General features: G+C 40.7%; 1 protein-coding gene across 3 annotated transcripts in view; it reads right to left on the bottom strand.

Moving 5' to 3' along the window:
- LOC140480229 (transmembrane protein 196) overlaps nucleotides 1-13,303 on the bottom strand; it is a 62,175-nt gene extending 48,872 nt beyond the window's left edge. The window contains exons 1-3 of one of the 3 annotated variants that reach the window (XM_072574941.1): nucleotides 12,807-13,303; nucleotides 9,868-9,924; nucleotides 7,912-8,166 (exon numbers count right to left, since the gene is read on the bottom strand). In XM_072574941.1, the coding sequence (XP_072431042.1) occupies nucleotides 7,912-8,166; nucleotides 9,868-9,924; nucleotides 12,807-12,968 (474 nt within the window). In that variant the 5' untranslated portion in view covers nucleotides 12,969-13,303. Of the gene's footprint in view, nucleotides 1-7,751; nucleotides 8,167-9,867; nucleotides 9,925-12,806 lie in introns of those variants that run through there. The other 2 variants (XM_072574940.1, XM_072574942.1) reach the window with 2 other exon arrangements.
- Between the last annotated feature and the right edge of the window lie 430 nt (nucleotides 13,304-13,733).

Here is a 13,733-nt window from a genome sequence, read left to right as displayed (position 1 = left end):
GAGGAGCAGCATCCAGAAGCTGGAGTAGAGCTCCAGGCTGGTGAGTCAGCGTGGAAGGGCTGGACACATGAATCCACTGATGGTGGATAGAAAGCTGGAAAATGTTAATGGGAGTGAGGTAATATCTGTAGGGTTCCTAAGTGGACCTTTTGAGGAAAACCCAGAATTCAACAGGACAGAAGGAAAAGACGGATCCCCTTTGTGTCGGGGAGGCAAGATCATCGGTGTTACGTGATCACAGGAAGTTAACCATAGGAGCTGCTCCCATTGAAAAGGTTGTCCAGCTGATTAGAAATCAGATGTAAGCTTCTCAACAATATCATCAAGGATCTGCAACATTGTGCACATACCCATTATAAATATTTCATTTCGCTAAGCTACAGTTTTCCTTTAACATTTGCAAGGATTCATTGCCAGTGGAACAAGGAATCCCTGTTTTATCATTTTCTTATTGCATGTGGGTTTAAGCCACCTGTTACAATATCTTCATAGATTAACCACCAACCTCATACGTTGTTCAATGCACCTTCACAAAACTTCCAACAATCTTCATCAACTATGAATCATTAAATACATTGAAATCTTTACCTTACCATCACACACTTTTGCAAGTCTCAGAGTCCCATTCCTTGCCTTGCATATGTTGTCAGTTATTTAATCGTGATCTATGATATATCACATGTACATACTACACCATACTCACTGTCACACTGCTCTCCCTTGCAGATTGTTCTCAGACATAACTGTAAGCAGCAGCACATAATGATCAGGGGAAAGATACATTTCCTCACCTCGATGAGGGACACAGCACAATCATCATCACTGTGAATGTAACTAATGATAGCGCTGAAAGCATTGAAACTGTTTGCAAACTGATAATATTCATCATTCATTCATCCCACTTCCTCTTCTGCTCAGCATCTGTTCCTATTTGCAAAGTGTAGATGATGTATACATATGTGTCTTGATTTTTCCCTTCCCTTCAACACAACCCTACTTTTGCAACTTATTCCTGGCCAGGCAGAGACACAGCATTAAACTGAGGAGAGAAAGATAAGGAGCAGAACGAAGAAAGTGAAACACTGGCACTCGCTCTTACACTTGCATCTCCCAGCCCAGGTACTGAAACCACACAAACTTTACACGCTAGCTTCAAGGTTGGAGTTGCACCAAGGTTGGTGAGACACTGGACATGCGTAGGAAGTAGTCCAGACAAAGGTAAATGAGAGCACAGGTACTATCAAGATGTTGGAGTTCTGGTTCAGAGAACTCAAATGAGCACTTTGTTGGTCTGGCATACAGAAGGGCTGATTGATATCGCAATGAAATGCTTGGTATATTGGGAGGCCTTAATGAAATCTTGCAGTCACTGTCAAGGAGCTTGGAGGAAGCTGATCCTTTGCAACTTGGAGATGGAGGACAAGTCCATTAACACACTTGTGGATCCAACCATGATGCAACTACCAATGGCCAATGTCTTAGCTTCCAGCACAAACGGAAGCCACCCAATATCCTTACTGCAATGGAATCTCAGATTGAAGACATTAAAGGTCCTTTTGTTTCCTTACAGGTTCCAAATGCTGCCTTTACTACCACAGAAACCAGTACTGAAATGGTCTTGCAATAGCTCACAGCATTTCAGAATGTGATTATTAGGATCGCCACATGGGCTCGTGGCTCTGTGTGGCAAGGTTCTGCAGGTATCCTTCTCAGTAAGATACCATTCATCACCCCCCATCACTGCCATGCCACCAATGCTCTTGGTGTTTTCTTCCAGCCTATCAGCTGAATGTTGCTGCCCATGCTGAGATGTTGCAACCTGAAATCAGACTTTCTAGGCCCAGAACTACTATGATCAATCTGCAAGGCCATCTGTGGTTTCCCAGACTGAAAATCAAGAGACTTCCACCTGTACTAGTGCAAACTTGTGTTAGCAGAGCATAGGGGCATTAAGATAAAGGCAAAAGCATATGAAAGGCAGACACAAAGGGAATATACAAAGGTGACTCGAGTCATAGAGATGTATAGCACAGAAACAGACCCTTTAGTCCGGCTCATCCATGCCGACCAGTTATCTTAAGCCAAACTAGTCCCACCTGTAAAAAGATGGCCCATATCCCTCTAAACCCTTCCTAATCATATATCCATCCAGATGCCTCTTAAATGTTGCAATTGTACCAGCATCCACCACTTCCTATGGTAGCTCATTCCATACATATATCACTCTCTGCATGAAAATGTTGCCCCTTAGGTCCTTTTTATATCTTTCCCCTCTCACCCTAAACCTATGCCCTCTAGTTCTGGACTCCCCCACCCCAGGGAAAAGACTTTGTCTATTTATCTTATCTATGCTCCTCATGATTTTATATATCTCTATAAAGTCACCCCCTCAGACTCCGACGTTCCAGGGAAAACAGTCCTAGCCTACTCAACCTCTCCCTCTAGCTCAAAATCTCCAACCCTGGCATCATCCTTGTAAATCTTTTCTGAACCCTTTCAAGTTTCACAACACATTTCCGATAGGAAGGAGACCAGAACTGCATGCAATATTACAACAATGGCCTAACCAATGTCCTGTACAGCCACAACATGACCCCCCACCTCCTGTACTCAATATTCTGTCCAATAAAGGAAAGCATACCAAATGCCTTTTTCACTATCCTATCGACCTGCAACTCCCCTTTCAAGGAGCTATGAACCTGCACTCCAGGGTCTCTTTATTCAGCAACACTCCCCAGGACCTTACCATTAAGTGTATAAGTCTTGCTAAGTTTTGCTTTCCCAAAATGCAGCACATCACATTTATCTAAATTTATCTCCATCTGCCACTTCTCAGCCCATTGGCCCATCTGGTCAAGATCCTGTTGTAATCTGAGGTAACGTTGTTTGCTGTCCACTTCAACTCCAATTTTGGTGTCATCTGCAAACTTACTAACTGGACCTCTTAAGCTCACATCCAAATCATTTAAATAAATTATGAAAAGTACTGGACCCAACACCGATCCTTGTGGCACTCCACTGGTCACAAGCCTCCAGTCTGAAAAACAACCCTCCACCACCACCCTCTGTCTTCTACCTTTGAGCCAGTTCTGCATCCACATAGCTAGTTCTCCCTGTATTCCATGAGATCTAACTTTGCTAATCAGTCTCCCATGGGGAACCTTGTCGAACGCCTTACTGAAGTCCATATAGATCACGTCCACCGTTCTGCTCTCATCAATCCTCTTTGTTACTTCTTCAAAAAACTCAATCAAGTTTGTGAGACATGATTTCCCTCGCACAAAGCCATGTTGACTATCCCTAATCAGTCCTTGCCTTTCCAAATACATGTACATCCTGTCCCTCAGGATTCCCTCCAACAACTTGCCCACCACTGACATCAGGCTCACTGATCTATAGTTCCCTGGCTTGTCCTTACTACCTTTCTTAAACAGTGGCACCACATTAGCCAACCTCCAATCTTCCAGCACCTCACCTGTGACTATCAATGATACAAATATCTCAGTAAGAGGCCCAGCAATTATTTCCCTAGCTTCCCACAAAGTTCTAGGGTACACCTGATCAGGTCCTTGGGACTTATCCACTTTTATGCATTTCAAGACATCCAGCACTTCCTCCTCTATAATATGGGCATTTTTCAAGATGTCACCATCTATTTTCCTACATTCTATATCTTCCATATCCTTTTCCACAGTAAATACAGATGGAAAATACTCATTTGGTATCTCTCCCATTTCTTGTGCGGCTTTGCTGATCTTTGAGGGGCCCTATTCTCTCCCTAGTTACCCTTTTTGCCCTTAATATATTTGTAAAAACCCTTTGGATTCTCCTTAACTGTTTGCTAAAGCTATTTCATGTCCCCTTTCTGCCCTCCAGACTTCCCAATATACTCCTACTGCCTTTATACTCTTCAAGGTATACACTCGATCTATCCTGTCTGTACCTTACATATGCTCCCTTCTTTTTCTTAACCAAACCCTCAATTTCTTTAGTCATCCAGCATTCCCTATGCCTACAAGCCTTTTCTTTCATCCTAACAGGAATATACTGTCTCTGGATTCTCATTTTCATATTTCTGAAGGCTTCCCATTTGCTAGCCGTTTCTTTACCTGCGAACATCTGCCCCCAATCAGCTTTTGAAAGTTCTTGCCTTATACCGTCAAAATTGGCCTTTCTCCAATTTAGAATTTTAACTTTTGATCTGGTCTATCCTTTTCCCTCACTATTTTAAAACAAATAGAATTATTGTCGCTGGCCCCAAAGTGCTCCCCCACTGACACCTCAGTCACCTGCCCTGCCTTATTTCCCAAGAGTAGGTAAAGATTTGCACCTTCTCTAGTAGGTACATCCACATACTGAATCAGAAAACTTTCTTAGTTGATTTTGTATTGAATATCAGATAGTTTATTTGATAAAATTGATTTGGATTATTTGTTTTGTTGTGGATTTTATTGCAGCACTGTGTTTAAGAGCAAGCTGTAACGGGCTGCAACAGAAAGAAGATAATACATGGGACAACTTGATGGATACGGAATTTAAGTTACATTCTCTGGAACCATAATCAGATGAGCTGATCAGAAATGGCTCAGTGGAAAAGGAAAATTGTGCGACTGCCTCCTCCTTCTCTCTCTCCTGTTGCACCTCCTCCTCTTCTTCTTTCTCAACTGCTTACCATATATCTGGTGCCTTCATGATGGTGAGGTTCTTTCGAGTGTAGCAGGCTACAACAAAGTGTGAGACACTGTAGGGAAAGTATTGCTAGATTCCAGGCACTCAAAGCTTGGTTTAGCAGCCTAACAGTCTTGCTTCATGATATTTCTTATGACAGCCTGGCTCTCCTTATATGAAAACTGTCTCTATGTGCATGGGTTCCAAACCAGAATCATGAGCCAGCTAGTCAATGGCTAGCCCCGGCTATACAAAAGTCACCCTTCGATTCCCATTGGTGCTTGACGTATTGATGATTCAGATGATTGGAAGATGAACCATCATGGCTATTGACCTGCATGGTGTGCTAAGTATGTTCACCCACCAGCTGAGGTCACAACCCTCTGCAGTGGCAGTGTATTGATGAAGGTGATGTGTGTGCAGTCAATGGAACCCTGCAGCATTGGGATAACTGCTCTCCTGGTGAAGCCACATGCTCAAGTCATCCGATGCCCCCTGGAAACAGAGGATGTAAACTGATTTCAATCTTCCGACATTCTGCACATTAGTGACCTCTCTCATAGATATTTACAGTTGCCACATTCTCCAGCCTGGAAGGATGCCGACATAACCATGGTCACTTCTACAGTCATAGCAATACCATGCTCTAGCTGCTCTTGAGGCTACAAACCTGACCGCAAGATGTGACAGATTTCAGTGAGCACCTTTTGAATGACAAAGAGCTGAAATACATACTGTTCATTACTGGGGTTGAGATTTGAGTGTAGCTCATTGACAACTGTAGGTAGATATGGATTCCTGCTGACAGGCCATCTCCCAACCCTCCTCTCTGTTGACTTTCCTCATTCCCTTTATCTTGCTGCTGGTCAAAGGAAATAGAGTTTACAACATCCATTCCGGGGGCGAGTGTTATGAGCAGAGCTCTTGAATTGAGAACTAAGTCTTTCATCACATACAACACATGTAGATTTGAGTTCAGCAGCTTTAAATAACAGGACAAACTACCAATACTTGTACTACCTCAGGAACCACGAGTGAAAATCAATCCTCAATTAACCTAAAAGTAATTGGTGAGCCTTTAAATAACACTGATGATGGTGGCGGCAGTGAGTTTCCTTGTTATCGAAACATCTTCAGCTTTGCAAAGTTAAGAGAAGGAATTAGTTGGAATATTGAGTTTGAAAATAGCACAGCTAAAGAAAACATCAGCATTAAATAATAACTGGCATCACGGTACCTGCTTTGCATATTCTTGTACATGATCCTTACACCTGAGCTAATGATGTGCCTAAAATGGTATTCACAGATTTGAGAGCTCACATACAATGCGGACACCATTTTAAGTGTGAAATGGCATCCATAACGCTGAGAATACCAAATAATCAAATTTTACACACTATAAATTTTAAGAGCAAAGTAAGCTCAGGAGTTTAACTTGGCACAACTTATAACTAAGTTCTCATGTTGGCTCTCAGTAGAGCAATTATTGCTGAAAGGAATCCAAAAATCCAAAGAGAAAGAAAATACTAAATGGAAGCAACAGGAATAAGAGCGGTTTATACAAGTTTACATTATTTATTTCCAACAAAAGGACAACAAATGTGAGTAAGAGATTGGCACAAGCACAATGAGACAAATGGCCTTTTCTATGCAGCAAAATCCTATCACATTATACCTGATATATGATGCAACTGAACTTGCTATAACTACAACATACATAGCCAGATTAAATAGACTTAGCAAGCAAGACCTTATGCAGACACTCACTGATTTTAAAGATGAATCAGCTTATAAATTTGTGATGGGATTGTTCATATTGCTGAAAAATCTTTTCATCATACATCCATCAGGACAATTCACAAGAATACGAATTCAATATTCAAGCGTAAAGGAGGGACATTACGTGTGGAGCAAGAGGAAATGGGTGAGATCCTTAATGAATACTTTACATCGGTATTCACCTAAAAGAGGGACGTGAGGGATGTTGAGATTAGGTAAAGTTGTGTGAATACTCTCGGGCTGGTCGACATAATGGAGGAGGAAGTGTTGGTTGTCTTGAATTAAATCAAGATAGACAAGTCTCCAGGGCCAAAGGGGAGCTATCCCAGGGTTGATGTCACTTGCGAGGAAGCTGCTGAAAAGGTACTGAGAGACAGGATTTATTCACACTTGGAAGCAAATGTGCTTGTTAGTGATAGGCAGCATGGGTTTGTGTAGAGAAGGACATGTCTCACCAACTTGATAAAGTTTTTGAGGAGGCCTACAGGTCCACAGATCCCTGAAAGTGGCAAAATAGGTGGATAAAGTGTTCAAGAAGGCAGACAGCATGCTTGCTTTCATCAGCTGGGGATCGAATATAAAAGTCGGCAAGTCATGTTACAGTTGTATAAAACTTTAGTAAGGCCACATCTGGAATACTGTGTGCAGTTCTGGTTGCCACACCATCAGAAGGACGTGGATGCTTTGGACAGGGTACAGAGAAGGTTTACCAGAATGTTGCTTGGTCTGGAGGGTTTTAGTTATGAGGAGAGATTGGATACACTTAGATTGTTTTCACTGGAAAGACGGCAATTGAGGGATGACCTGTTAGAGGTCTACAATGTTATGAAAGGTATAGATCGGGTGAATAGTCAAAGGCTTTTTCTCAGGGTGGAAAGGTCAAGTATAAGAGGGTACAGGTTCAAGATGAGAGGGGGGAAGGATTAGGGGAGATGATTGTGGAAAATTCTTCATATAGAGTGTGTTGGATGCTGGGAACACACTGCCAATGGAGGTGATGGAAGGAGGCATGTTAGCAAAGTTTAAGTCATATCTTGATTGACACGTGAATGAGAGGTGAACAGAGTGATAGATACTGTGCATAGGCAATAAGTAACAGGTCCAAATTAGGATTAGGAACCAGCGCAGGCCTGTACCTGTGTTATAGTGTATTACCGTATAATATGGTATATAATCAAGATATAAAATAATAATTAATATAATTGGTAATTAGTTAATAATTAATAATACAGTACTATCATTTAATGTAAATAGTTTAATTATTACTTAATTGAATTAAACTATTTATTACTGTATTGGTATCTTACAATATAAAGTGAATTAGGTAAAATTATCTAAATTTTCTATAAATACGCTAAACTAAAATGGGTAAGGCTTACCGCCTTACTCCTGTGCTGACAAAGCAAAAATAAAGTTGATATAATCTATGTATACCGAATATTCTCGATTGCAAACCTTACATACTTTGTCTGTCATTTCGTGGGAGTGATGCAACGAGTGATCTCTTTCCAGGAACATCCTCTGCTGCTCGTTGCTGGCCAGGCGACAAGTGAGCCAGGCAGAGAGAGTGCAGCCTGCAATGCCCAAGCATGCCATTGACATGGAAGCAACATGTCTGGGGTAAGAGATTTCTGTCCTTTTCGCTAGTGCCCGCAGAAACTGAAAATTTAATATTCCTCCGATCAGTCCACAGATACAACAGGCAGAAAATAATATCATCTGGCAGGAGACAGGAAGAATTAAAATCAGTCTCCATATCAGCAAACTAGAAATACAGTTATAAGGCATAAGAAAAGTTCTACTTTCTGGTATAGAAGTATTTAAAGAAAGTTGTTCACTTAAACAGAATTTTAAAGTTATAGTTGTCTGATCTCTTGCCTACCATTCCCTTCTAAGTTTTCCAAAAAAAGATACATTTATTGTTGTTAAGGAGAATCAGTCCCAATAAACTCTATCAGAAACTTCCCAACAGGATAGTAACTGGCCTGACCTGAAGCACTATTCTTGTCAGCAGATAATGTTTTTCTGTATGAAACAGAACACTGACTCAAGGAATGCTTATGCAGAAATACAGTAAGTAAAATACTGTCTGTAATAATGAGATTACACAATACTTTTCCCAGAATGAACCTTCAATACAACTGGTTTTAAATAGATTATTTGATCATAACATCTTCCCAATTCAGACAAAATCACATTATGTAAGTTTATACACATCTTGTGTTTTTTTTTCTATTCATGGAGCGTTTATCACTGTGGATATAGTTATTCTCAACATTTGACAATATGTTTTATTTCAACACAATATGTTTCAGTCAAGTTTTTATATTTTAAATACCCATTTGCTTTATATTTTGCTGAGAGATCAAATCATTTATATAACATGAGAAAGATACCATTTTAATAAAGTTTAATCATCATCAGTCCCCATCCCCAGGAGTTTTGTATTGTTACATAATTCAAAGAAATATGTTCCTAGCTTATACGGCTAATATTTGAAATGTCAATTATTTATACTATAATACTTTTTCAAAGAAGCATATTTTTATATTTTATATGTAAGAAATATGATACCTATGCCACCATCATTTAATTAGAATCATATCATATGGGGAGACAGTGGTACCATTGCTAGATTATTAATCTAAAGACACAGATAATGTTCTGGGACATGTATTCAAATCATACCATGGTAAATAATGGAATTTGAATTCAGCAAGAAACTCTGGTCCAACAGTAAGCATGATACTATTATCAATTGTCATGAAAAATCCATCTGATTTACTAATGTCCTTTAGGGAAGTAAAGCTGCCACCCTTATCTGGTCTAGCCTAAATGTGACTCCAGATGCACAGCAATGTGGGCAATTAGGGATGGGCAATAGCCAGTGATACCCATACCTCCTGAATGAGCAATAAAAAAAACCTATGTAGTTGTCTAAGAGAGATACTATTATTAAAACACATTTTAATTCTGTAGCAAAAGCACAGGCTTATATAATTGGTATCTGCTTTATTTAATTAGAAATCCACTCACTAGATCTTTTGAATGGCATACTGTCCTAGCATCAAGCAAGCCTAAACATGAATCAGAATGCAGCAGAAGAACTGTAACAAACATTTGTCTTCCATTTACTTCTTTGTGAAACAGGTTGCAATGTCACAGCAGAGCTTTAATTTCATTTAAAAATCTAAATTCAGTTTCAAAGGTGGGACTAGTCAATTTCTACAATTGCACAGTGCACAATCATTTTCTCAGAGAATAATTCAAACTGTGGAATGTAGTGAAGAAAAAGAAATGCAAGTTTATCATTGCAGGGAAAATGTTATAACGGTGATGGCAAAATAATGATGTGATGGCTGTTGACATCTAGGCGTTTGGAGGACTGGTGTTGAATGTTTGAAAAATAAAATCACTCACTATGCGACCCGACTTCTTTTTGGCACAGACAATTCCACATACTCCACAGATTAAAAACTGGAAAGAGGAAAAGATGGCTTAGATTTTTAAAATCTTCATACCAATGGTTTGTGTGCTGTCACAATTCTCTACATAATTTCTCACTGCGTTCTCTGCTGTAATTTTGATTAACCATATTGATTACCCTATTATCTCCTGCAACAAAATTTACCATTCTTTAAAGTAAGCCTTATTTTCTTATTATAAGAACTATTGCACTGTAATAAATCTTGCCTGCAAAATATAACATGCAAGTGAAAATGTTTTCTTTCTCATAAAGCATAATTCATGATAATTTCAATAATCTACAACTTTCATACTAAATTTCTTGGTAACATATTGAATAAGGGTTATTTCTCAGAAATTGTAACATGCAATATATATACCTGGTTAAAAGAAGCTAACAAGTATAATGGAGATTGCATGTTTTCAACAAGCTGTGTTTGACATAACTGTTTGCGCTTGCTAAAAATATAACTATTCATGACTGCCACTTCTCATCACTCAGCTGACTGCTTTAGCACCAAGTTTCTGAGAGACAATGCAAGCTAAGTTTTCCAGGTGACAGGATGGTGAGTTTAGACATACGGTGCTGTCAAAATAAAGGAGGGTTCATGTTGGGACTGCTCCACAACACAATCCCACACTGGGAAAGTTTCTGACTTGTGACCTAGGAAGTGAATCAGCTCATTTATATACTTAAGGCCCCAAATGCGGTGATTTTTGTGACACTGGTGGCATCTTGCCACTGGTTTTGACACAGTCATGGAACCCGGACTCCCTGCAGCAAAGTGAGAGGGGGCATCTGACTCAGAGGCTCCATGCCACAGAGAGGGCCGAGAGACAGGAAAAGTCTCACCCATAAAATGTCTCACCCACCTCAAACACTTCTGCCAAATGTTTTGCTCCTGAGCTGAGCCTCCTGACTTGGGTTGTCTAAACTTCTCATTTCAATTTGTACCTTGAGGAAATGTGCACATTGAAGTGCGCTCACGGTTTGTGACCTACTTCAGCAGCACCCACTCTCCAGAGCTGCTGTCCCCCTGAAGGGGGTGCAATAGCCCCCTGATTATCCTTCATCAGATGCTAAGAATGGAGGCAGCCAGACATGAGGCAACCGCTAGGAAATTTGCACTGCTAATCCCAGTCCAAACAAATTCAGGCTCAGGAAGTCACTTGGTTATTCTGTTGTTGGGATCCTGAAAACCATGGAAAATTCCAGTCCTATATCTTTGGAATTCTTCTGCAGTCCAGAGCTTGAAGTCCCTGGGAAAGCTGTGTTGCCTTACATTTTAACATAAGAATGATAACCAGAGTGAAAAAGTGATGGAGGTGTTTGCTATAAGCTGACATTCGCACTACCAATCATAGTATTGTGGTACAGTATAATCCAACACTTCATACCAGTTCAAATCAGTCGGGTACTAACAACCAACATTTGAAGTCCATTAAAGAAGCATTACATGTACCAGGCTTTGTATTTTGAACTACTTTTCAATTTTCCCAATAATCCAACAGAATGTTACAGCCCCTACAAAATATACTGGAGAATCCTGAATACCTGACATCAGTCTCCAGCAAATTAGAAAACTCAGTCTACTCCCCTAAATTATTATTTGAAACAAAACTGGTCCACAACATAAGTTATGAAATGTATAAAATAACTGAGATGCTATTCAATAGATTTATTTAAATCGGGAATACAGCACGAGCCAAATAACATAGGATTGTACACAGTTCAGAAATAAGGGATAGCGCAATGATAGTTATAGCTCAACACAAAAGCAAAATATCACAGATATTTTGGAAACCTGAAATTTAAAGAAAAAGAGGATTGGAAATAGATCAGAGTGGATCTGTGGAGAGAAACAACGTTAACATTTCAATTCAATTCGTCATTCCCCTTCATCGTTAACAGCTCGCCGGCTGTTGGAACACAGCATTTTGACTATCATTAGGATGTCAAACGTGGGCTTTATTAAGCACAGAGAAGAAAATCACACCCACATCCCCGGACCAGTCCGGTTTCGAACTGTCAAGTTTCTGTTTTTAACGGAAAGATCCGGGGCAATTGGGCTGGGGATTAAAAGAACTGAAATGCTCATATCCGGACGGTTTTCGACTTAGTTTCCCCAGACGCTTCAAACATCAAAAAAAAACCTCAAGTGGTCATTCAAGTCAATCCTAATCAAGCGCGGGGCAAAAGTTCACCAGATACCAATTACGTCTGCAAACAGCAGTTTTCAGACCAGACATACAATTTGTGATGTATCCAGCAACCATAACAGTTCTGGTGGTTTGGTGGAAGTGGCTGGGCTAACATTAGGGTGGAATCTGGTGTTGGCTCAGACCAGACCTACATTATCTGCTTTAACCTCCTTACGTTCATGTTTCACGTGTACACTCGCTTGCACTGAGAGGGCACTGCAATACAATCGGTGCACGAGATCTGAGGCTGCCACTTTTTGAAATGATACAATACTTTACATAACAAGGAAAATGCAAAGCTCGCAGTTATTTAGATGTGAAATGCAATGTTATGTACATTGGTAGTTTGAAACTCGATTATAATTGCAGTATTTCCCCTTGCAAATTCATTTCTGCTTTAATTTTTATAATCAATACTAAAACTGAAAGTGATGAATTTAGAGGGTTTCGGGACGGGGCTAAACGAGGGGACCAACTAGGTAGCTCTTTCTGGAAGCAGTACAGACTCGATGGGTCGAATGGCCTGCTTCCGTACTATAGAAGTCTACGATTCTAAACCCTAGCGGACTCTCCGTGTTCCCCCAGCTCTAACGATCCTTGATGCACGCTCGTGGACTGTACGAGATACAGAAAGCATTCACCGAGTCTGAACGCAGAGTCAAGAAATGCAAGAGAAACAGTTTGCAACGTACACAGACCCCGCTCCATACCGGTGAGGAGTCCCCGAGGTGGAGTTCCTGAGCACGGCTCCTCCCGATGCTGACTGCACCCAAAGCCACGCTGGTGATGCCGAAACCTATTTCCAGAGCAGAGAGCACGAAGAGACTGGCAATGATCTGACCGCGGGTGCACATGGTGCTCCCACCAGCATTCTCTCAAAGAAATACCGACCAACACGCCTGACACAAATCTTTCTCACAATTATATAAACATCTCTTTTTTTTAAAGACAAAGTCTCCCTTGGCATCAGGTCTTAATGAAAGCAGGCGCGTACAGCTCGCTAGGTCAAGTCATATCATCCACTCATTGTGAAGTACAGGGAGTCTTGTTTCAGTGGAAGCTGCCTGATGCATGCTATACTGGGTACGGCCAAGTCAGATGTCACCTTTGTCCCAGGGGAGCGGTACGGCGCTCGTCTTTCGCATTGCAACTGTGACCTCACAGCTACTTCAACACAGCGTTTCGGTCCCGCCAGCCAGTAAAGCAACAATCGCAGTCATTGTCTCCTTCCCTCAACAACATCCACTGAAGGCTGAGACATGAATGCGAGCTGACAGCCTGATTGGTCGGTTGGGTGCAAAGCTTGAGTACCAGGAGAAGAACAGTAACAAGCTTGTTATTCAAACACACTTTACATATTCATTTTTGTAAAATTTCACACACCAAGCAGCAACACTGTTTGGTTATGAAATTTGGACAGTGTTATTGTGAGTATTTTTAAAACTAAATTGCAGTTCGATTTTTCCGAGTTGAACCGGAGTCTTTCTAATTGTCTCTTCGCCGCAATCTGAACTGATAACATATAAGCTGTTTATTTCCACTTCGTTCGCATCGCCTTCGTCATTACATCGCTTTAACCCTCAATCCAAGCGACTTCACCTCTGTCCTTGCTGGGGAGT

Source organism: Chiloscyllium punctatum, chromosome 8 (genome assembly GCF_047496795.1).
Source record: "Chiloscyllium punctatum isolate Juve2018m chromosome 8, sChiPun1.3, whole genome shotgun sequence".
Taxonomy (NCBI): domain Eukaryota; kingdom Metazoa; phylum Chordata; class Chondrichthyes; order Orectolobiformes; family Hemiscylliidae; genus Chiloscyllium; species Chiloscyllium punctatum.
This window is presented reverse-complemented; position numbering and strand designations above follow the sequence as displayed.